Source organism: Leucopleurus acutus (assembly GCF_964270905.1).
Source record: "Leucopleurus acutus genome assembly, chromosome: 19".
NCBI lineage: Eukaryota > Metazoa > Chordata > Mammalia > Artiodactyla > Delphinidae > Leucopleurus > Leucopleurus acutus.
In genome coordinates, this window is record NC_139161.1 from 12,941,535 (window position 1) to 12,966,582 (window position 25,048).

At 50.1% G+C, this 25,048-nt stretch overlaps 1 protein-coding gene across 2 annotated transcripts in view; it reads right to left on the bottom strand.

The window, feature by feature from the left end:
- Window positions 1-25,048, bottom strand: part of B3GNTL1 (UDP-GlcNAc:betaGal beta-1,3-N-acetylglucosaminyltransferase like 1) — a 118,240-nt gene that overhangs the window by 20,682 nt on the left and 72,510 nt on the right. For both annotated transcript variants that reach the window (XM_082861647.1, XM_082861646.1), the window contains 2 exons: window positions 13,755-13,850; window positions 1,268-1,392 (listed from right to left, as the gene is read on the bottom strand). In XM_082861647.1, coding sequence (XP_082717773.1) covers window positions 1,268-1,392; window positions 13,755-13,850 — 221 coding nt within the window. The remainder of the gene's footprint in view (window positions 1-1,267; window positions 1,393-13,754; window positions 13,851-25,048) is intronic.

A 25,048-nucleotide genomic window follows, 5' to 3' on the forward strand; every position in this document is an offset into this window, starting at 1 on the left:
TGAGGAATCCGCCTGCCAATGCAGGGAACATGGGTTCGAGTCCTGGTCCGGGAAGATCCCACATGCCACGGAGCAACTAAGTCCGTGTGCCACAACTGCTGAGCCTGCGCCGTACAGCCTGCAAGCCACAACTACTGAGCCCGCGTGCCACAACTACTGAAGCCCACACGCCTAGAGCCCCTGCTCTGCAACAAGAGAAGCCACCGCAATGAGAAGCTCGCACACCGCAACGAAGAGTAGCCCCTGCTCACCGCAACTAGAGAAAGCCCGCGCCCAGCAACGAAGCCAAAAATAAATAAATAAATAAATAAATAAACTATATGGCTGCTGCAATCTGGGACACCCCCCCACCGACGACACATGCCCAAATCAGCATCACACCCACTGTGACAGTGCACATCACACCCACTGTGACAGTGGACAGGAGACCTCCCAGGACAGAAGCTGAGAAGCCACGCCTTCCAACGAGTCTCACACCCTCCAGGGGAAGAACAGAGCCTCTTCTACTTCCAGAAACACAAATGCATGTCCCTGCATCATGCTCTTTACAATCAAAAGATCCCCTGATCGCAGACCTGTTTCAGGGCCCCATTCCTCCCTGTCCCCAAGAGAGCAGCATTACGGTAGCACCAAGGGGGATACATACTTGTAGTTGTTTGAAATGCAACACCCACACACATGCACAAACGTGCACACACAGACACACATGCGCGCACACACACACAGTTCAAACTAAAGAAAGAAAAGCACACCCCTCCCTTGCCTTCACCCTGCCTGTACTTTCGGCACCATCCCTGCCCCGTCCCTGGTAGTCGGCCTCTAGCCTTGGGGCCTGGGGGACGTGGGGGCCATGAGAGGGAGGGGGCTAGTGTCCTTGTGATGCCCCACAGAGGAATCGGCCCAACCTCGGTCCCAGTAGCCCTCCCCTTGGTGGGCGGAGAAGGAAGAGGGTGCCCCCAGCCCGCCTGTAATCACGTTAGCGGGGGGCTGGGCTCACGCTGAGAATCCCGTCGACTCAAAGCAAGTGAGAACAAACCCCCAAGAGAACAACTACACGTGAATCCTGCCTCACTTCAAAAAAGTGAGCACAGACAATTGGCTTTGATCCTGGGGAAATGCTGGCCCGTGGACCTAGGACAACGTCCCTCCCGGGGGGCCGCGAGCCCCGTGCCGCCCACGCTCCCAGGTTTCCTGCCTCGCGACCTGACTGGGTCACCTGTGTCTGCCCCACTGACCCCGCCCGGTCTGGCCCCCCGGACTTGCGTACTCGAGGATGGAGTGTGTGGCCGCGCCGGGGTGGTAGCGGTAGAGAAGCAGGCTCTGGTCCACGCGGACAAGCCCGCCGCCCTTCCTCAGGTGTTCGTGGAAGAACAGCAAGTCCTCGGGGACACCCTGCGGGATGAAAGAAACGTGTCTCCACTCACGACAGAGCCTCATTCTGGCGACGGGAGACGCGGATCCGTCCGGCACCCCAGCCGCTTGAGCCTGGCATGACCTGTGAGGCCTCAGCGGGAAAACAACACGTCCAGCTCCCCCACCTGTGGCCGGCACTGGGCAAGCGTGACCACAAGAGGCGTCTTCAGGACAAGAAGGTGCCTGAGGGGTGGACCCAAGCCCCAGTGTCACCCTCACTCACAGCCTCAAACTTGACCCCTGGCCCGCGCTGCTGGCCCGCTGACCTGCCCCCTCCCTGTTGACGGGCTTGCTGTTCCGAGGGTCTGCAGCGTCCCGCTGGGTGTTCCCGTCCTGTGAGAACGCAGGCCTCCCGCCCCCTCCTGGAGAAGCACAGACCAGGGCTGGCCGTTGGGGTCACAGCCACCCTGCTGGTCAGTCTGGGGGATCTCAGTCCTGGTGGGGACACCAAGTTGGCTCCCCTCACTTTTTAAAATTCAAGGTGAAAACCAAGTGAGCAGGGGTTCTGGACAGAAGGTCACCCAGGGTGTGTCTGGTGAGCAGAGCCCAGCAATGGCTGGGGACACTGCCAGGACCCCTGCTCCGGGCAGAGGCTCGTTTCCTGACAGCCCAGAGGCTGCTGCTCTCCGGCCCCAGACTGTCCTCCTCTGCCGGTTCCCCAGCCCGAGCTCGGTTTCACCGAGCCAATGCCAGCACCACGGCTGGGCCCACTGCTTCCAGTAAAGCCATGGCTGCCCCCCAGCTCGTCCACCCCGAGAGGAAGGCGGCACAGCTGGCCTCTGAGGTCTCAATGTCCTGATGGAGCCTGGTGGCCGTCATCCTCGGGGGGAGATGGGACCCCTGGTCCCTCTTGGCCAGCTTCTTGGCCCGAGCGTATCCCCTGAATGGGCCCTGTGCACCTGGCTTCTGGGGTCTGTGATGAACTGATGCTCTTTGTCTGTGGCCGCCCAGGCGCGAGGTCCGCTGCCTCCTGGCTCGGGCCTGAGCGCCATCCCTGGAAGCAGCCCACTCAGCTCTCACTCCTGAGCTGCCACACTGGGCACCAGCCTGCCCGCCTCCGTCCCTGAACAAAGCCACCACTGCCCAGGGAATCGCCGCCCGGGGTCCCTGACACACCGCAAGGCCGTCAGGGCAACGCGATGGAAGCCAGCCGAGTAGGAAATCGGCGCAGTCTCGTTAGCGACGCGGAAACACGCGAACCACTTCACTTGCAGCGTCGGGCGGTTCAATCAATCAGTGACTCGATGGACTACTGTGTGGTGACTGAAGTGTTTTCACAAAGACCACAACGACATGAAAAGATTTATAACAAAATGTTAAGTTAAAAATCAAGTTTCAAAATTGTGTTTGCAGCTTGGCTAAAAGTGGTCCACAGTAAAAGGAAGACAGAAGGACCCCACACAAAAGTTCACAGATGTGTGGTGATGGGTTCACAGGTCATTTGCGTAGTTTTTCCTTTTTCTAATTTTCTGCATTTTCAGAGTCATCTTTCAAGAGCACATTGTGAACTCATATCAGGAAGATGGCGGAAGAGTAAGACACGGAGATCACCTTCCTCCCCACAGATACACCAGAAATACATCTACACGTGGAACAACTCCTACAGAACACCTACTGAAGGCTGGCAGAAGACCTCAGACCTCCCAAAAGGCAAGAAACTCCCCAAGTACCTGGGTAGGGCAAAAGAAAAAAAAAGAAAAAACAGAGACAAAAGAATAGGGACGGCACCTGCACCAGTGGGAGGGAGCTGTGAAGGAGGGAAAGTTTCCACACACTAGGAAGCCCCTTCGCGGGCGGAGACTGCGGGAGGCGGAGTGGGGAGCTTCGAAGCCGCGGAGGAGAGCACAGCAACGGGTGCGGAGGGCAAAGCGGGGAGATTCCCGCACAGAGGATCGGTGCCGACCGGCACTCACCAGCCCGAGAGGCTTGTCTGCTCACCCGCCGGGGCGGGCGGGGCTGCGAGCTGAGGCTCTGAGGCTCGGGTTTCGGTTTCGGGGTTTCGGACGGAGCGCAGGGAGAGGACTGGGGTTGGCGGCTTGAACATAGCCTGAAGGGGTTAGTGCACCACAGCTAGCCGGGAGGGAGTCCGGGGAAAAGTCTGCACCTGCCGAAGAGGCAAGAGACTTCTTCTTCCCTCTTTGTTTCCTGGTGCGTGAGGAGAGGGGTTTAAGAACGTTGCTTAAAGGAACTCCAGAGACGGGCGTGAGCCGCGGCTAAAAGCGCGAACCCCAGAGACGGGCGCGAGCTGCGGCTAAAAGCGCGGACCCCAGAGACAGGCGGGAGACGCTAAGGCTGCTGCTGCCGCCACCAAGGGGCCTGTGTGCGAGCACAGGTCACTCTCCACACCCCTCTTCCGCGGAGCCTGTGCAGCCCGCCACTGCCAGGTTCCCAGGATCCAGGGACAACTTCCCCGGGAGAACGCACGGCGGGCCTCAGGCTGGTGCAAAGTCACGCTGGCCTTTGCCACCGCAGGCCCGCCCCGCACTCCGTGCCCCTCCCTCCCCGCCGGCCTGAGTGCGCCAGAGCCCCCGAATCAGCGGCTCCTTTAACCCCGTCCTGTCTGAGCAAAAAACAGACGCCCTCCAGCGACCTACACGCAGAGGCAGGGCCAAATCCAAAGCTGAGCCCCGGGAGCTGTGAGAACAAAGAAGAGAAAGGGAAATCTCTCCCAGCAGCCTCAGAAGCAGCGGATGAAAGCTCCACAATCAACTTGATGTACCTGCGTCTGTGGAATACCTGAATAGACAGCCAATCGTCCCAAATTGAGGAGGTGGACTTTAGGAGCCAGATCTATGATTTTTTCCCCTTTCCTCTTTTTGTGAATGTGTCTGTGTATGCTTCTGTGTGAGATCTTGTCTGTATAGTCTGCTTCCACCATTTGTCCTAGGGTTCTATCCGTCCATGGTTTTTTAAAAAATTTTTTTCTTAATAATTTTAATTTTAATAACAATATTTTACTTTACCTTCGTTCTTTCTTTCTTTCCGTCCTTCCTTCCCTCCTTTAGACAACGAATCATCCCAAATTGAGGAGGTGGTCTCTGACAGCAAGATTTATGATTTTTCCCCCTTTACCTCTTTTAGTGAGGGTGTATGTGTACGCTTCTGTGTAAGATTGTCTGTATAGCTTTGGTTCCAACATTTGTCCTAAGGTTCTATCCGTCCCTTTTTTTTTTCTAAATAAGAATTTTTTAATTCAATAACTTTATTATACTTTATTTTTACTGTATCTTCTTTCTTTCTGTCTTTTTTCCTTCTTTCCCTCCTTCCTTCCTCCCTCCCTCCCTCCTTTCTTTCCTTCTTGCCTTCTTTCCTTCTTTGCTTCTTTCTTTCTTTCTTTCTTCCTTCCTTCCTTCCCTCCATTCCTTCTTTCTTTCCTCATACTTCTACTAATTCCCTCTACTTTTTCTCCCTTTTATTCTGAGCCGTGTGGATGAAAGGCTCTTGGTGCTGCAGCCAGGAGTCAGGGCTCTGTCTCTAAGGTAGGAGAGCCAACTTCAGGACACTGGTCAACAAGAGACCTCCCAGCTCCACATAATATCAAACAGCGAAAATCTCCCAGAGACCTCCATCTTAACACCAGCACCCAGCTTCACTCAACGACCAGCAAGCCACAGTGCTGGACAACCTATGCCAAACAACTAGCAAAACAGGAACACAACCCCACCCATTAGCAGAGAGGCTGCCTAAAATCATAATAAGGCCACAGACACCCCAAAACACACCACCAGACGTGAACCTGCCCACTAGAGAGACAAGATCCAGCCTCATCCACCACAACACAGGCACTAGTCCCCTCCACCAGGAAGCCTACACAACCCACTGAACCAACCTTAGCCACTGGAGACAGACATCAAAAACAGCGGGAACTACGAACCTGCAGTCTGCAAAAAGGAGACCCCAAACACAGTAAGATAAGCAAAATGAGAAGACAGAAAAACACACAGCAGATAAAGGAGCAAGATAAAAATGCACCAGACCTAACAAATGAAGAGGAAATAGGCAGTCTACCTGAAAAAGAATTCAGAATGATAGTAAGGATGATCCAAAATCTTGGAAATAGAATGGACAAAATGCAAGAAACAGTTAACAAGGACCTAGAAGAAATAAAGATGAAACAAGCAACGATGAACAACACAATAAATGAAATGAAAAGTACTCTAGATGGGATCAATAGCAGAATAACTGAGGCAGAAGAATGGATAAGTGACCTGGAAGATAAAATAGTGGAAATAACTACTGCAGAGCAGAATAAAGAAAAAAGAATGAAAAGAACTGAGGACAGTCTCAGAGACCTCTGGGACAACATTAAACGCACCAACATTCGAATTATAGGGGTTCCAGAAGAAGAAGAGAAAAAGAAAGGGACTGAGAAAATATTTGAAGAGATTATAGTTGAAAACTTCCCTAATATGGGAAAGGAAATAGTTAATCAAGTCCAGGAAGCACAGAGAGTCCCATACAGGATAAATACAAGGAGAAATACGCCAAGACACATATTAATCAAACTGTCAAAAATTAAATACAAAGAAAGCATATTAAAAGCAGCAAGGGAAAAACAACAAATAACACATAAGGGAATCCCCATAAGGTTAACAGCTGATCTCTCAGCAGAAACCCTACAAGCCAGAAGGGAGTGGCAGGACATACTGAAAGTGATGAAGGAGAAAAACCTGCAACCAAGATTACTCTACCCAGCAAGGATCTCATTCAGATTTGATGGAGAAATTAAAACCTTTACAGACAAGCAAAAGCTGAGAGAGTTCAGCACCACCAGACCAGCTTTACAACAAATGCTAAAGGATCTTCTCTAGGCAAGAAACACAAGAGAAGGAAAAGACCTATAATAACGAACCCAAAACAATTTAGAAAATGGGAATAGGAACATACATCTCGATAATTACCTTAAATGTAAATGGACTAAATGCTCCCACCAAAAGACACAGATTAGCTGAATGGATACAAAAACAAGACACTTATATATGCTGTCTACAAGAGACCCACTTCAGACCTAGAGACACATACAGACTGAAAGTAAGGGGATGGAAAAAGATATTCCATGCAAATGGAAACCAAAAGAAAGCTGGAGTAGCAATTCTCATATCAGACAAAATAGACTTTAAAATAAGGACTATTAAAAGAGACAAAGAAGGATACTATATAATGATCAAGGGATCGATCTAAGAAGAAGATATAACAATTGTAAATATTTATGCACCCAACATAGGAGCACCTCAATACATAAGGCAAATACTAACAGCCATAAAAGGGGAAATCGACAGTAACACATTCATAGTAGGGGACTTAAACACCCCACTTTCACCCATGGACAGATCATCCAAAATGAAAATAAATAAGGAAACACAAGCTTTAAATGATACATTAAACAAGATGGACTTAATTGATATTTATAGGACACTCCATCCAAAAACAACAGAATACACATTTTTCTCAAGTGCTCATGGAACATTCTCCAGGATAGATCATATCTTGGGTCACAAATCAAGCCTTGCTAAATTTAAGAAAATTGAAATTGTATCAAGTATCTTTTCTGACCACAACGCCATGAGACTAGATATCAATTACAGGAAAAGATCTGTAAAAAATACAAACACATGGAGGCTAAACAATACACTACTTAATAATGAAGTGATCACTGAAGAAATCAAAGAGGAAATAAAAAAATACCTAGAAACAAATGACAATGGAGACACAACGACCCAAAACCTATGGGATGCAGCAAAAGCAGTTCTAAGGGGGAAGTTTATAGCAATACAAGCCCACCTTAAGAAGCAGGAAACATCTCGAATAAATAACCTAACCTTGCACCTCAAGCAATTAGAGAAAGAAGAACAAAAAAAACCCCAAAGCTAGCAGAAGGAAAGAAATCATAAAAATCAGATCAGAAATAAATGAAAAAGAAATGAAGGAAACAATAGTAAAGATCAATAAAACTAAAAGCTGGTTCTTTGAGAAGATAAACAAAATAGATAAACCACTAGCCAGACTCATCAAGAAAAAAAGGGAGAAGACTCAAATCAATAGAATTAGAAATGAAAAAGGAGAGGTAACAACTGACACTGCAGAAATAAAAAAGATCATGAGAGATTACTACAAGCAACTCTATGCCAATAAAATGGACAACCTGGAAGAAATGGACAAATTCTTAGAAATGCACAACCTGCCAAGACTGAATCAGGAAGAAATAGAAAATATGAACAGACCAATCACAAGCACTGAAATTGAAACTGTGATTAAAAATCTTCCAACAAACAAAAGCCCAGGACCAGATGGCTTCACAGGCGAATTCTATCAAACATTTAGAGAAGAGCTAACACCTATCCTTCTCAAACTCTTCCAAAATAATAGCAGAGGGAGGAACACTCCCAAATTCCTCCTATGAGGCCACCATCACCTTGATACCAAAACCAGACAAGGATGTCACAAAGAAAGAAAACTACAGGCCAATATCACTGATGAACATAGACGCAAAAATCCTCAACAAAATACTAGCAAACAGAATCCAACAGCACATTAAAAGGATCATACACCATGATCAAGTGGGGTTTATTCCAGGGATGCAAGGATTCTTCAATATACGCAAATCAATCAATGTGATAAACCATATTAACAAATTGAAGGAGAAAAACCATATGATCATCTCAATAGATGTAGAGAAAGCTTTTGACAAAATTCAACACCCATTTATGATAAAAACCCTGCAGAAAGTAGGCATAGAGGGAACTTTCCTCAACATAATAAAGGCCATATATGACAAGCCCACAGCAAACATCATCCTCAATGGTGAAAAACTGAAAGCATTTCCACTAAGATCAGGAACAAGACAAGGTTGCCCACTCTCACCACTCTTATTCAACATAGTTTTGGAAGTTTTAGCCACAGCAATCAGAGAAGAAAAGGAAATAAAAGGAATCCAAATCGGAAAAGAAGAAGTAAAGCTGTCACTGTTTGCAGATGACATGATCCTATACATAGAGAATCCTAAAGATGCTACCAGAAAACTACTAGAGCTAATCAATGAATTTGGTAAAGTGGCAGGATACAAAATTAATGCACAGAAATCTCTGGCATTCCTATATACTAATGATTAAAAATCTGAAAGTGAAATCAAGAAAACACTCCCATTTACCACTGCAACAAAAAGAATAAAATATCTAGGAATAAACCTACCTAAGGAGACAAAAGACCTGTATGCAGAAAATTATAAGACACTGATGAAAGAAATTAAAGATGACACAAATAGATGGAGAGATATACCATGTTCTTGGATTGGAAGAATCAACATTGTGAAAATGACTCTACTACCCAAAGCAATCTATAGATTCAATGCAATCCCTATCAAACTACCACTGGCATTTTTCACAGAACTAGAACAAAAAATTTCGCAATTTGTATGGAAACACAAAAGACCCCGAATAGCCAAAGCAATCTTGAGAATGAAAAAAGGAACTGGAGGAATCAGGCTCCCTGACTTCAGCTATACTACAAAGCTACAGTAATCAAGACAGTATGGTAGTGGCACAAAAACAGAAAGATAGATCAATGGAACAGGATAGAAAGCCCAGAGATAAACCCATGCACATATGGACACCTTATCTTTGATAAAGGTGGCAGGAATGTACAGTGGAGAAAGGACAGCCTCTTCAATAAGTGGTGCTGGGAAAACTGGACAGGTACATGTAAAAGTATGAGATTAGATCACTCCCTAACACCATACACAAAAATAAGCTCAAAATGGATTAAAGACCTAAATGTAAGGCCAGAAACTATCAAACTCTTAGAGGAAAACATAGGCAGAACACTCTATGACATAAATCACAGCAAGATCCTTTCTGACCCACCTCCTAGAGTAATGGAAATAAAAACAAAAATAAACAAATGGGACCTAATGAAACTTCAAAGCTTTTGCACAGCAAAGGAAACCATAAACAAGACCAAAAGACAACCCTCAGAATGGGAGAAAATATTTGCAAATGAAGCAACCGACAAAGGATTAATCTCCAAAATTTACAAGCAGCTCATGCAGCTCAATAACAAAAAAACAAACAACCCAATCCAAAAATGGGCAGAAGACCTAAATAGACATTTCTCCAAAGAAGATATACAGACTGCCAACAAACACATGAAAGAATGCTCAACATCATTAATCATTAGAGAAATGCAAATCAAAACTACAATGAGAGATCATCTCACACCAGTCAGAATGGCCATCATCAAAAAATCTAGAAACAATAAATGCTGGAGAGGGTGTGGAGAAAAGGGAACACTCTTGCACTGCTGGTGGGAATGTGAATTGGTTCAGCCACTATGGAGAACAGTATGGAGGTTCCTTAAAAAACTACAAATAGAACTACCATATGACCCAGCAATCCCACTACTGGGCATATACCCTGAGAAAACCAAAATTCAAAAAGAGTCATGTACCAAAATGTTCATTGCAGCTCTGTTTACAATAGCCCAGAGATGGAAACAACCTAAGTGCCCATCATCGGATGAATGGATAAAGAAGATGTGGCACATATATACAATGGAATATTACTCAGCCATAAAAAGAAACGAAATTGAGCTATTTGTAATGAGGTGGATAGACCTAGAGTCTGTCATACACAGTGAAGTAAGTCAGAAAGAAAAAGACAAATACCGTATGCTAACACATATATATGGAATTTAAGAAAAAAAAAAGTCATGAAGAACCTAGGGGTAAGGCAGGAATAAAGACACAGACCTACTAGAGAATGGACTTGAGGTTATGGGGAGGGGGAAGGGTGAGCTGTGACAGGGCGAGAGAGAGTCATGGACATATACACACTAACAAACATAGTAAGGTAGATAGCTAGTGGGAAGCAGCCGCATGGCACAGGGATATTGGCTCGGTGCTTTGTGACAGCCTGGAGGGGTGGGATAGGGAGGGTGGGAGGGAGGGAGACGCAAGACATATGGGAACATATGTATATGTATAACTGATTCACTTTGTTATAAAGCAGAAACTAACACACCATTGTAAAGCAATTATACCCCAATAAAGATGTTAAAAAAAAAAAAGAGCACATTGTGACTCTGCGCTTTATAGATTTAGGAAGGAGACAATGTCCTCTCTTCTCATGACCAAGAGGACCTCAACCCCAGAGTTCCCTTATTTCTGGCAAAGAGACAAGTGAGAATTTAGCCAGAGGAGGTGCCTGGGACGTGGCTGGAGGGCACCCCCCACCCCCGATTCACAAGAGCCTGGGCACCGCTGACTGATCGCAAACAGCGACAGAGGCCGCGATGGGATGCAGAGGTGACGTCAAGGAAGATGGGGTGCTGAGCCCCGGTCCCCCGTGGAGATGGGGGCCTGGGCAGACCTGGGGGATCACCCGGAGCCCTGGGGCCTCTGGGGTGTGAGAACACGCGGTTGGATGGGTAGGCGCCCTCAGAGATGTGGTGAAAGGGGATTAGGACCCTGTGGGACAAAAGGAAACAAAGAAGGAGAGACACACCCTCCTCCCCTCCCTGCCCTCAACACCTGCTGCACTTCCCTGGGGTGACAGAGGGGGCGACCCTGAGGTAGGAATCCCATGAACCGCAGCTTTACAAAGCCCGTGTGAGAAGAAACAGAAAACAGACACGTCCGTGGACAGAAATTCACCCCAAATAACAACAACAACAAAAACCATGAAGGAGAACTCTGGTTCCACACGTCGGAATCGGGTCCGCATTAAGACCAATCCCAGTGAAACCATGAGTCTTTAACAAGGGAGGAATTCTCAGAGCTTCCAGGAAAAGGTCAAGCACCTTACAAAGCCGAGCGAATCGAAGGAGCGTCAGGCAAACCAAGGCAACAGGGAGCTGTGCTGTCAAGACATGCAAGCGAAGGTGTGGCTCAGGGTTTTCTGTCCAGCCCGTACCTCCTTCACATGTCCAGAGCCACAGTCTGATTGGGCAGGAACTCAAGGAACGCCGAGGCCCGGACAGCCTGACATGCGAGGCTGAGTCCAGGGACACAGACGGGCGGCTGGGGACTCAGCACGCGGGGTTGCCTTCTGACGAGAGCGGAAATCACGCAACCAAACAGGAGGAGAGAGGAAAGAGGGAACAGATGATCTACTGGCTGCTGTTGAGGCAACAGGTGGGGGTCAGAATACCTTCAAACACCGAAAAACAAAAAGCCAACCAGGAAAGGTTTAAGCAGAGCACTTGGGACCAAGGGCGTTTAAAGAGAGAGAAATACAAAGATGACAAAATACAGACCTTCTTCGATACCAGGAGAGGTTTTTAATGCACCAGAGAAGGTGCTGACTTCTGGCTCTGGGTGGCTGAGTGGCCAACCTCTACGGCGTCTGTGAGCCCCATGCCCAGAGTGGGAACCCCCGGGGCGGGGAGATAAAACCCACAAAACAGGGGTGGAAGCCCCAGCCTTGCTGCTCTGACATTCCCAGGATAGAATCTGGGACGAGCACAAGTGGGAGTGAGAGGAAATCCCAGAACGCTGAGACCCAGGATGGGAGAAAATACCCACAAGCAAGTATCTGACCAAGAACACCAACAACTCAACAATAAGAAGACACCCCGCTTAAAACTGGGCAAAAGATCTGGATGCTTCGTAAAATAACATACAAGTAGCCAATCGGTGCATGAAAAATTGCTCAACATCATAAGTCATCTCAGAAATGAAAATTAAAATACAACAAGAAACTACAGAACTGCAATCAGAATGGCTAAAATGCAAAGAGCCTGGGGTACACCCTCTGGAGAGGGGGAGACAGCTCGTAACTCACACAGCGACTCCGAGCCTGGGGATCTTTCCAACAGATGCAAAAGCACTTCTGCAAAGTGTCTGCTGTGCTGGGTGGCGACCCCCTCCAGGCCATTCCCCCTCCAAGACTTTTTCACCCAGGCCAGACCGGCCCTCAGAAGAGCCCTGTTCTGAACCAACAAACACCATTTTTGTCACTTTCCTTTTTGTTTAAGGGCCTGAAACCGTTGCCTCCTGGGGACATCCAGACCCCTCAGCTGGATGCTGTCCTGCGCCGGATGGCGCCCTCCTCCAAATCGCCGACTCCCCTCCCCCACCTTGCCTCTGCGAGTGCATTTTCCCAATTTAAAACCTGTGCACCTTGCAGGTTCCAGCTCGTGGCCGCTGTGTCCACGACCACTCAGCCACCCTCACCCCCGAGTCTCGCCACCATCCTGCTCTGCGTCCTTTAGCACCTCGACTGTCCCGGCTGCTTCGGTTCCCTGCCCTTCTCTCCATGGGCAAGAACTGCAGCCTCTTGGGCCTGGAGAATCAGCTGAGGACCAGTCCCCAAACCTAAGTCCAGCCCTCAGGGCACTATGCTCCCCTCGAGCCCCTGGTTTGTAAACCTGAGACCAGCACTGCTCCTGGAGGGCACTTCTGGGCGACCATGAGGGACCGTCCGGCCAGGGTCCAGTGCAGGGGGCAGTGGGGGAGCCAGCCTCTCCCTCTAAAATGAGACTGTGTGCGTGACGGGCAGGGGAGTGGGCAGAGGAATGCCGGGTAGGAGCAGGCAGGGGGTCGGCTCCAAGCGGCCCCTGTGCAGTCAGTGAAGGTCCCCCCGAAGTGGAGAGGACATTCAGAGCAGGCAGGACCGTGGCCAAGGTCCTGGGGCAGACGGTGAGCCTGGGCCTGAGTTACCCCCACCTTCTAGCCTGATGGGTCTTAACATGCCTGGCCCACCCCTTCCACCACGAGGACCAGAACTCATGATCTCAAAGCCAATTTAAGGGCGGGGGGTTAAGGGAAAATAAACTAACCCTCAGGTTTACCTTCTGATTGGTGTCGGAGTGCTCACTCTTAAGACTGTCGGGGTGGGAGGGGAGCAGGTCAGCGTCGCATCCCCATTTCTAGGCCGCAGCCCAGAGACCAGCGTGGGCCCCGCTCTGCAGGTGAGGCCCCTCAGGTAGGCGAGGGTGCAGACGAAGGAGCCAGGCCAGCTTGGACCCGAACACCCCAGGGCCACCGGCCACAGGAGAACTGGGGAGCTCTTCCGCCGCTCTTGTCCAGGGGTGGCAGGATGACACTGCCCACCTCCTGCGCTTTCCCACAAACAGCTCTTAAAGCAGGATGAGGCAACCAGGGCCGGGCAGGTGTGAGCCAGGAGCAGACGCCCGGTGCCCACAGCCTTCACACAGAAATCCCCTGCTTCCCGCACAACACAGGCCGAGCGGTGCCCCGGCTGCACCCTGGGAGGCTCAGCACGCCCGGCCCGGAAGCAGGAAGCGCTGCAAAGGCCCTGACGGGGGACGGCGGCCCAGCCCGGCCCCACCCAGCCCAGCACGGCCCCGCCCAGCCCAGAGGAGGAATCCACGGGACACGCACTTACCCGCCCGCCCTCGTCAAATGGGCCCACGTGGGAGAACCAGGCTCGGGAGCAGAACCAGGTGGGCATGATCACGGTGGGGCCATTGGAGGTAAACACCTGGAAGCAATTAGTATGGACACAATTAACAGAGAAAAACAGCTCATCACACAACCCACAGGTTATTTCCCACAAAGTCACTCAGAAGGTGACAAGCAAATGTGCACATCCCTTCCCTGTCGGTACAAAGGTTCAAGGGGCTTTAGAGCCAGGTCAGTGGTGTCCAGCTCCCAAGGCTGACAGATGGGCTCAAAGTCCCCCACCAGGTCCTGTTCTGCGGCTGATGAACCACCCAGGTTCTCGGGGGGCGTGCTCTAATCACTGCTGGAGCCAGTTAACGAAAACAAGCATCTAAAATGAAGAGGAATGACAAGGCATTGCACGCCCACCATGTGGGGCCTTCTTCACCATGTCCAGCACCATTGGTGGACAGCTGGGCTCGGGGGCTCTGCAGTCTTACTTTATTTCTACTATGTTATAAAATCTGCACTTGCACCATTGACTCTGTGAGAACCTGGCGGACGTTCGGTCCGTCCTGGACCCGAGTCACTGACAGTGAGAGGCTGTGAGCGCACTGTGGGGACAGGGAGCCAGAGGCCGGAAGCTGAGCTGGAACAGAGCAGGATGGACAGACCCACGTCCCTCTATGCCTGGGATGTTTCTTCTGTATTTGGACGTGGCCTGGGAACGTCCAGCAGCAAACGGTCACTCAGGACAGGTCGCCCCTCGCATGCAGCCCACACCCGCCAAGCTCGCTCAGCCCTGAGCAAGCATCTCTTCAGCACTTTTGCTTCAAGACGATTCCACCGCCACCTCACTCGGCACCCCAGGTGGCTTCTGCGCCTGAGCCACAGGTGTGACCTGAGCCTGGGTTTTGCCGTGAGCGAATGCAACCTCAATCACACAGGTCACTGGGCTTCTTTTAAAGCTGGGGAACATTAATGAGGGTGAGGCCCAAACATTTATCACCATTTTACACAAAAACAAAGCCGGGTTGTGGTGGTTACACAAATATGTACACATGTGCTAAAACTCACAAAGCTGTATACCAAAAAGGAAAACAGTTCGTTTTACTTTAATTTTTCTTAAACTTTTTTTTTTTTTTTTTTTTTTTGCGGTACGCAGGCCTCTCACTGTTGTGGCCTCTCCCGTTGCGCAGCACAGGCTCTGGACGCGCAGGCTCAGCGGCCATGGCTCATGGGCCCAGCCGCTCCGCGGCATGTGGGATCTTCCCGGACCGGGGCACGAACCTGCGTCCCCTGCATCAGCAGGCGGACTCTCAACCACTGCACCACCAGGGAAGCCCGCAGGTTCCGAGTTTTAAATGTGGTTTCCAGCAAGACAAAACTTGTGAGGGTCTTAACAACCCTTCTAGAAATTTGCCAGGCATCAGTTCCAGTCACCGTTTAAACTGAGTTATGTGCACGTTAACGAATCCCATGTTTTAACCTGGTGTGTGAAGTATAGCGTGTAGGGGTCCCAGCGGGCAGTGAGTCCCTCGGCCGCCCTCTGTACACAGGTGCCGCTGTCTGTCCCCTCGAGGCTGCCACTGGGTCCCCCTTCCTCATCCTGTGGCAGAGCAGGGGGCCCAGGTTCTGTCCAGACTGGCCACTGACCAGCTGGCCGGGGGACGCCGTGGAGCCCTCGGGAGAAAGTGGCCCAGGCTTAATGAGCGTATCCCGCCTCTAAAATCCCAGCGACTCATTACAAGAAATCTTGACCAAAACTGTCTTAGAAGAAAACCAACCTTTCTTCCACGAATGGCCCGTTTGGGTTGCTCACTGCACTCACATCACATGTCCAAGTGGCCAGGGCAGACCTCTTATCCCCCACATGTGAAACATGGCCAGGCCCCAGAGCATCAGGCAGGTCAGCAGGACTCCAGGGCCAGTTCCCTGGCTTGGGCACGATTCTGCCTCCACTGCCCCACGGGCTCAGGCCAGTCCAGCCAGCCCACCGGGGGGCCGAGGGCGGCTCCTGGCTTCTCTGGGATTTGCCCTGCCAGCAGCCACTACCCCTAGCCTGGGCCACGGAAGTTCTGCCAACAGCTAGAGACCAGAACACAGGGCTCTCTCCCTTGACACTTGGGGGGCATGAAGGATCTGGGCACCAGGCTCCCTTTCCTCCCCTCAGCTGCACTGCCCGCTCTGACGTCTGGGTCAGGGTCCAAGGCAGGGAGGGAGAGGCACGACAGCCCCCAGGAGGGAAGGGGTTCCCAGGGAGCTCCAAACACCCTGCCTCTCTTGGCCCCAGGCTCCGGGCACAGAGCCTTCAACGCCGACAAGCTCCTTGCACAGGCACACGCGCACACACACAGACACACACCCCACTCCCACTGCCCTGGGCAGGCGGCCCCGAGGGCTAGCCCACCACCCGCGAGAGGGATGTGCTGGAATTGAAGACCCCGGGTACCTAAGTCGGCTCACTTCCACTCTGATCAGGGGCACGGGGCAGGGGATGCCCACACCCTCCTCAGCCCAGCACACGAGCTCCCACACCCAGTGGCGCTGCAGCCTCAGAGGGCGGGGGCGGCTCGGGCAAGGACCCCGGAGGAGGGCTGAGGTCCCCACGCGGGGCGGCTACAGCCACCCCCACCCCCACCTGCGAGCACGGGCGCTGCGTCTGGCCGCGTTGGCTTCGTCACGTGACCACCATGTGCTCCTACTACCCACTGATTCTAACACACTCTCAGCCCCCAGGCCTCCCAGCCGAATGTTTGATTAACACACACGGGCTTGGCTCACCTGTGAGGCTTCATTCTGCCGGCGCTGCTGAGATGGACACCGCGGATGGCAGCTCACGTCACAGCTCAGGGTCCGGTCTGGTGGGGCCTCTTCCTAGCCTGCAGGCGGCCTTCTCCCCACGTCCCCACGCGGCAGCAAGAGCTCCAGCGTCTGTGCTACTCAGCTCATCACGGGGCCCCACCCTCACGGCCTCAGCTGACCCTAGTGACTCTCAAAGGCCCCACCTCCCAATTCCATCATATTGCGGGGTCAGGGCTTTGATACAGGAATGGGGGACAGACACTCAGTGACCTGCAGCTTTGCTCCGCCCTGACCCCCAGTGTTAGGTGATCCAGAGCCCTGCTCCATGGACCCTCCCACCCAGGAGCCCATCAGCACTGACCACTCATTCCTAATTGCCCCCAGGCTCCAGGCCACAGACCTGGCTGCCCACTGACATCTCCTCTTGGTTGTGTAAAGGGCGACTCAAACGACTTTCTTACAGCTTTGTTGACTATGATTGACATGCAATACACGGTACATATTTAAAGTCTGATGAACGTGACCAGCATACAAACCCCCTCCCCAGCTTCCTCATGCCCCTGTCTGTCCCCCTTGGTGAGCTCCCTGTCTCCCTCCCCAGGCAGTTGCTGATTTGCTTTTTTTTTGGCTGAGTGCCTTGTGGGATCTTAGTTCCCCAACCAGGGATCGAACCCAGGCCCTTGGCAGTGAGAGTGCGGAGTCCTAACCACTGGACCACCAAGAAATTCCCTGATTTGCTTTCTATCACAAATAAGTTAGCTTGCATTTTCCAGAATTTCACATAAATAGAGTCACGCAGAAGTGCTCTCTTCTGGTTTCTCGCACTCAGTACCACCTGTTCGCTCAGAACTACAGCTATTTTTCCATTCGCCTATTAGTGAATGCAGGCTGCTCCCAGTTTGTGTTGTGGGTATATCTGTGTGTAAGCCTCTGGGTGGAGAGGCTTCCATTTCTCTCAGGTAAACACCCAGGAGGGAGTGGCTGGATGATAAGGCAGTTGTACGGTGAGCTTTCAAAAACAATTGCTGAATTGTTTTCCACAGTGGTTGGATCATCTGCATTCGCACCAGCGGTGTGTGAGCTCCCATTGCTCCACATCCTCGCAAACACTTGGGATGGCCAGCCTTTATCTTCTAGACGTGCTAATAGGTGTGCTGCAGTATCTCGTGGTGGACTTAACATTTTTCTAATGGTTAATGATGCTGAACTAATTTACCATCCATATACCTTATTTGATGAAGCATCTATTCAAATCATTGGCCCCTTTTTTTATTGGGATGTTTGTTTTCTTATCACTGAGTCTTGAGAGTCCTACAGAGGTCTGGGCACAAGTCCTTTATCAGATATTATTTGTAAATATTTTCTCCCATTCCCCTGGCCTGTCTTTTCATTTTCTTAACAATGTCTTTCGGGACTTCCCTGGTGGCGCAGTGGTTAAGTATCTGCCTGCCAACACAGGGGACACGGGTTCGAGCCCTGGTCCGGGAAGATCCCACATGCCGTGGAGCAACTAAGCCCGTGCACCGCAACTACTGAGCCTGTGCTCTAGAGCCCACGAGCCACAACTACTGAGCCCACATGCCACAACTACTGAAGCCTGTGCACCTAGAGCCTGTGTTCCACAACAAGAGAAGCCACCGCAATGAGAAGCCCACACATTGCAACAAAGAGTAGCCCCTGCTCTCCACAACTAGAGAAAGCTTCCGCGCAGCAGCGAAGACCCAATACAGCCAAAAATAAATAATTAATTAAAGAACAAAACAAAGCAAAAAAATGTCTTTCAAAGAAGTTTGTAAATTTTTTTTGATAGGTAAGAACTGAATTTATTTAGAGAGAAACACACTCCACAGACAGACTGTGGGCCATCTCAGAAGGTGAGAAAGGCACCAGGGTGTGGGGTTGTCAGTTTTTATAGGGGTGGGTAATTTCATAGGCTAATGAGTGGGAGGAGTATTCCAGCTATTTTGGGAAGGGGCGGGGATTTCCAGGAATTGGGCCACCGCCCACTTTTTGATCCTTATGGTCAGTCTTGGAACTGTCATGACGCCTGTGGGTGTGTCATTTAGCTGGCTAATGTGTTACAGTGAGCATATACTGAGCTTCAAGGTCTAGTGGAAGTCAACTTGTCTGCCAATTTGGACCCATGTGGTTCTAATCCGTTTATGTCATGTCCTCGGGCTACGTCATTCTTTCAAAGGTTGTGCTCTGCCCCCTTCTCTCCTGTTTCATTCCCCCCTCAGAGATTTTCCTCCCATATTCTTTATGGAAAGCAGAAGGGTGACGGTAAGGAGTTTGTAATGTTGATGAAGTCCAATTTATCCATTTTTTTCTCTTATGAATTGTGATTTTGGTATCTTATCTGAGAACTTTCTTGCCTAACCCAAGGTTGCAAAGATATTTTTCTGTTTTCTTCTAGAAGTTTTATAGTTTTAAGTTCTACATTTAGTTCTAGGGTCCATTTTGAGTTAACTTTCATATATGGTGTGAGGTTTTAAAGTCCCATTTTATCCATGTTTTTCATCTGTTCAAGGATTATGCTCTTTCTCCAGTGAACTGCATTTGTACTTTTATAAAAAAACCAGTTGTCTGTGTACACACGGGTCAATTCTGGACTCTAGTCTGTTCCTTTGATCTGTTTGTCTGTCTTTATGCCAACACATACTGTCTGGATTAGCCTTGAAGTCAGGCAGTGCTGGTCCTCTAGCTTTGTTCTTTTTCAGGTGAACTTTGGCTATTCTAAAGCCTTTGTATTTCCAACAAATTTTAGAATGAGTTTGTCAATTTCTATTAAAAAAAACCCTGCTGTGATATCGACGGGGACCACGATGAACATACAGATCAATCTGGGGAGGATGGACATCTCAACACTGAGTCCTCTAACCCATGAGCACCGTGTATCTCCCATTCACTTAGGTCTTATTTAATTTCTTGCAGTAATTGTACTAGTTTTCTGTGGTTGCTGTCACAAACTACCACAAACTGAGTGACTTAAAACAACAGTAGTTTAATTTTCGTACAGTCTGGAGGGCAGAAGTTCTAAATGAGTCTCGCAGTGTGAGACTGGGGTGTCAGCAGGGCCTCCTCCATTCAGAGGCAGGGGCACCATCGTTCCTCACCTGGTCCAGCTTCTGGAGGCTGCCAGCATCCCTCGCCCTCCCTGCTTCACAGTCCCTCTCCTGTCTTCACAGCCAGCAGCTTGGTGCCTCCTCGTCTTTCTGGGTCAAATCTCCTTTGCCCCCTCTTATAAGGACACTTATGACGGCATTTACGCCCCACCTGGGTAACCCAGGACAATCTCCCTGTCTCAAAGTCCTCAATCACATCTGCAAAGACCCTTTTTCCATTTAAGGTAACATTTCCAGTGCGCCCACCGCCCCCCCAAATGTTTGCAAACGTTTTTGGTGGTTACACCTGGGTGGGGTGGGCTGGGGGGATGGGAGGAATACTCCTGGTATCTAGTTAGGAAGGGAAATGAAATTTTAACTGTGATGAAACACACTACACCCTCAAGACGCTAAGATTAAAAAGACTGACAACACCAAGTGAGAATCGTACACACTGCAGGAGGGGCGGTGAGACAGAACCACTTTGCAAAGCAGCTGAGCAGATGCTCAGACCCTCCACACAACCAGCCACGCCACTCCTGGGCACACGCCACACAAAACCTGTCCGCGAATGTTCCAAGCAGTTTTTTGCACAACAGACAAAAACTGTTTGAACCCAAACGTTCATCAACAACGCGTGGCTGGACACTGAGGTGCAGCCGCAATGGACGCGCCCCAGCAAATAGATAAGCTGCGGATAGGCACGCAACTCAGGTGAACGTCAGGGAAGAGCAGCCACCACAACTTCATTCGTGTGGAATCCTAAAATGTGAATTCTAATCACTGGCAACAGAGATCAGGTCAGTGGTGCCTGCGGCTGAGGTGCAAAGATACAAACTTTACAAATCTTTAACAAAATCTTTGCTGCCACCAAGGAAGCTGCCAGCACGAGTGTCCTGAAGTCATCAGTGCAGTTCTGAGACGCGTGACTCCCAGCATCCCAGCATCTGGGAGCCTGGGGGGCGGCGGGGGGGCGTCCTGGAGGGTCCAGGAAACCAGGCCTATCGCCAACAAATGCCACAGAAGGGCCCCTGAGGCCCTCTGCACCCAGCATTTTCTAGCAAATACAAAACATCAGTCCCAAGAAACGTGCTCCATAACTTCCCCTGTCAGAAAAAAGCGGATTTCACACTGTTATTTGGAAACCATTACAAAGCAAAACTGAGCTTCCTGTTTTCAATGCTTACTTGCCAAAACCCCAGATGTGTTTTCTGGCGAGTGACTCTGCAGCTGCACACCTGATTTCCAGCTGTTTCCCCCGGTTGTGGGACTGACCAGAGAAAACAGACCCAGTCCCCAGGCACACAGGCGCATGAAATGAGGCTGTGAGTGTAAAATGCACATCAGATTTTGAAGACTTATGAAAAAAAGAATGTCAAATATCTCGTTGATATTTTCACAATGATCACGTTGAAAGGATAATAGTTTGTATATACTAGATTAAATAAAATATTATTATAATTAAATTCATCTGCTTTTTTTACCTTTTTAGTGTTAACTATTAAAATTTTTTAAAATTATATTTTGGCTTGCATTTGTGGCTCATGTCGTATTTCTTTCTTTTTTTTTTTTAATTCAAGTATAGTTGATCCACAATGTTGTGTCAATTTCTGCTGTATCACATCATATTTCTAAGTATCTGTCCCCAAACAATTCAATCTGTTCTTTGGTGGTACAGACCCATGAAGCCGGAGGAAATGCACAGAAATAGCAAAGGCTAGTTCAGACAACGGGCGGCTCCGGCGAGAAGGAAGGGGTTTAGTCAGAGAAGAGCCAGGCCTTCACCAGGACTGGCTGAGGGTCGGGCCTTGGGTGGCTGTGGACTCTGTGAGCACAAGCCCGCCCCCCTGCGCTGCTTACTGCTTTGTCAGGACCTCCAATACTTGGAAATTAAAACAACGTACTTCTAAATTTCCATGGGTTGAAGAGAAAAAAAACCCAAGAAACTCAGAAAAGATTTTAGGCCAAAAAGAAAGGAACAACACATCAAAATCATGGAATGCAGCCAGAACAATATTTAGAGAAAATTTTATAGTTTGAAAAATGCTTATATTAGAAAAGAAGGTCTCAAACCAATGATCTAAGCTTCCACCTTAAGAGAGGAAAAGAGCAAAGTAAACAGAAGAAAGGACATAATAGATACAAGAGCAGAAATCCATGAAATAGAAAATGAACAATCAAGAATAACCAAAAGCTTATTCTTCAAAAAAAAAAAACCCCAATAATATTGACAAATCTCTAACTTACATATGATCAAAATAAAAGACACAAATGATCAGTATGAGGAATAAAAGAAGCTAGGTCACTATAAAATCTACAGACATTAATAGCATAGTAAAGGAACATTATTAAGTTTATGCCAATAAATTCAATGACCAGATAAAATGGACAAATTCTCAGCTGCTCCAGCCAAGCAGACCAGGTGCCTGATCTGGGGGGAAAGGCACCACAGATACCCCCAGCCCTGGTCCCCAGCCCACCACAAGCCCAAGAGACTCACCTGCCCCCTTAATGCACAAACCGTCACCAATGACAAGTTGTTCTAAGCAGTAAGTTTGGAGTCGCTGGTTAAGCAGCAGTACGTAAGTAGAACCAACGTAAGTGTGTGTTGGGTGGCCTAAGTGGTGGAAATACCATGACCAGAAGGTAAAAGAAGTTAGAAGTGCCACAGGCAGCCCTGCCCCGTCCAGGGCTGGTGTGGAGGGAGGGGAGGAAGAGGGTCACCCCCAGAGCTGGGTAGTGGGGCATAGCACTCAGGGCCGGAGTCCTCTGTAGCTGCCGTTGGGCACCCCCTACGTCCCCAGAAAGGACACGGGGCTGGAGGTGCCTAGGGCCCCACGAACCCCACATCCAGAACGAGAACTCCCGCGGAGCAGCTGTCAGCCGATCAGCAAAGGTTTGGGCCTGTTTCCTCCAGTTTTGTGGCTGAACCATCATAGCGGCCGGACCTGAAGAGCCCTCCACGGGTCAGGCGTGTTGTTCATGGGCTGCACGCTGGCCCCAAAGGGACAGTCCCTGAGGCCCAGAGCAGACCTCCCCCATCCTGCCAGCTCTGGCGCCCGCGTGCACATCGGTCACTTTGCTGTGTTCTCCGTAGCGTCTCTCCCCACAAGGAGGGGCCTGTGCACTTTCTCATCTGACCTTCAGACTGAACCCAGGGAAACATCCACGTCCTGGAAACATATTCCACTCTCAGTTCCAGCGTTGGGCCGATGGAAGGAATCATTCGAAGTTCCAGAGAGATTTGCCAGCAGCTCTTTCAGAAAAGACACCAAGGCTTCCAGCATATGAATATTCAACAGCTGCTGAGGACGCTGCCGGGAAGTGTTCTCACGTGTGGTTCGTTCAAGGAACCCAAGTGTCAGGCCTACACAGACGCACACTTGGTAAAATAAATGTTTGTTACGAGACAGCACGCTGGCCTGCAATGATCCTCCATCCCATAGGCCCTGGCAGGAAAGGCCCCAGAAGGGCACTCAGGCTGTCTGAATCACTGAACTTTCTGGAAGTATTGCAGGACAGAGGATCATGGGCTCGGGCACCCCTTTACTCACAAGCCATCACACAAGAACTGGTTACACATGGCCCAGGGAAGCAGTCAGATTCATCAACCCTTCTCGCCCACGCTTATGCATCATCATTTTATTTCACTGAGTCGTTCCAGCACCAGGAACCAGGCCCACCTGCTCTTTCTGAATCTATGGAGGAAATGGATGGAGGGTAGATTTAATGCTTTAATACGATACTCTTCTCTGGAAGAAAAAGATGACTGCCAGGGTTTGGAATTTTGCTCCCAAATGAACTGAATAATACACATTAATAATATTTCAGATAGACCTTAAAATCCCAAATCCTAAGAGAGAACAGGAAGAGAAGGCCCACGTCCATTCCCGGGTATGTGGTCAGTGTGTCCCCCAAGGACTAAAGCACTAAAAAGTAACTTACTAAGTGGGATTAAGAAAGAAAACACTACAGCCTACAACGGGCAGGCTACAGCATTGGGCACAATTTTAAAAATACTTTGGGGACTTCCTTGGTGGCGCAGTGGTTAAGACTCTGCGCTCTCAATGCAGAGGGCCCGGGTTCAATCCCTGGTCAGGGAACTAGATCCCACACGCATGCCACAACTAAGAGTTCACATGTCACAACTAAGGAGTCAGCGAGCCGCAACTAAGGAGCTGGCGAGCCACAATTACAGAGCCCATGAGCCACAACTAAGGAGCCTGCCTGCCACAACTAAGACCTGGTGCAACCAAATAAAGAAAACAAAATAAAATATTTTGAGTAGAAAATCAATACTGACGACATAAAAGTCAAGTCTGAGAATGAAATGCAGAACACTCAGGCTTCCCCCTAAAATGAGAGAGAAACCAAGGGTTTACAGCAGGTTTAGAAGCAGCTTCATGTCCCGAGAACCGCACATGGTGCCGTATTGACCACGACATCCCACGTGTCCTCACACCTCTCTGTGCTCTGCGGCCTCCCGGCCTCATGATGTCCCCCCAAGGGGTGGGAGCTCTGCCAGCCCGCCTCCTGCATGGATGACACAGAGCACACACATGCGTGCCACCCACACAGGCAATGCAGGACGGGGACGCCTTGGCCAAGAGCTCCACGTGGGCAGTTCTGCCCACAGGACGCTGGGCTGCAGGGCCAGCATTTTAGTTCACACGCATCCACACTCATCCCACGTGGATGGAGCCCGATTTACATTTGGTAAATGTAAAATCCTGGTTCCAGAAACATCTGCTGAGCCACTTACGACGTTGACGCAGCTGGTGGTGGAGGAAAGGTTTTGGCGGCTTGACTGGTTTTCACTGGCAGGTGAGGGTCTGACCTGGCGACCTACAGGCACACACTGCCCAGGCCAGCTGCTGACCTGCCCAGGTGGTGGGACCTGAGGGGGTGCACGCAGCTGGTTCCAGCTGCTGCAGAACAACCCCTTCATTTTGCTCCCAACTTGGGGGTGGATTTGGGATGGGCAGCACCCATGTGGCTCCCTCGCCTGCTGAGCGGGCAGTGCTGGCCCTGAGAACCACCTCTCAGATCTCCTGGGGCCTAGTGCTGCCGTCTAGGCCCAGCGGTCCAGCCCACGTCTGGGCCAGGAGGCGCCTCTGGCCCAGGGTCCATCCCTTCTTCGCGCCGGAAGCTCCAAGTCACCACACGAGGCGGCTGGTGTGCCCAGCACCACCCGAACTCCTGGCTGTTTGCACTTCCATGGCTGGGTGGGGCGTGTCTGTCCTGTTTTCCCCTCTAACCACAGTGCCCAGCGGTGTCCCGCTCGCCACAGGGCTCAGCGAGTGTCCAGTGGGTGATCGGGTGAGAGCCAGAGAGTGGGACCCACCTGAGAGAATCAGGCCTGTGCATGTGCTCTGCTCACATGCGTGCA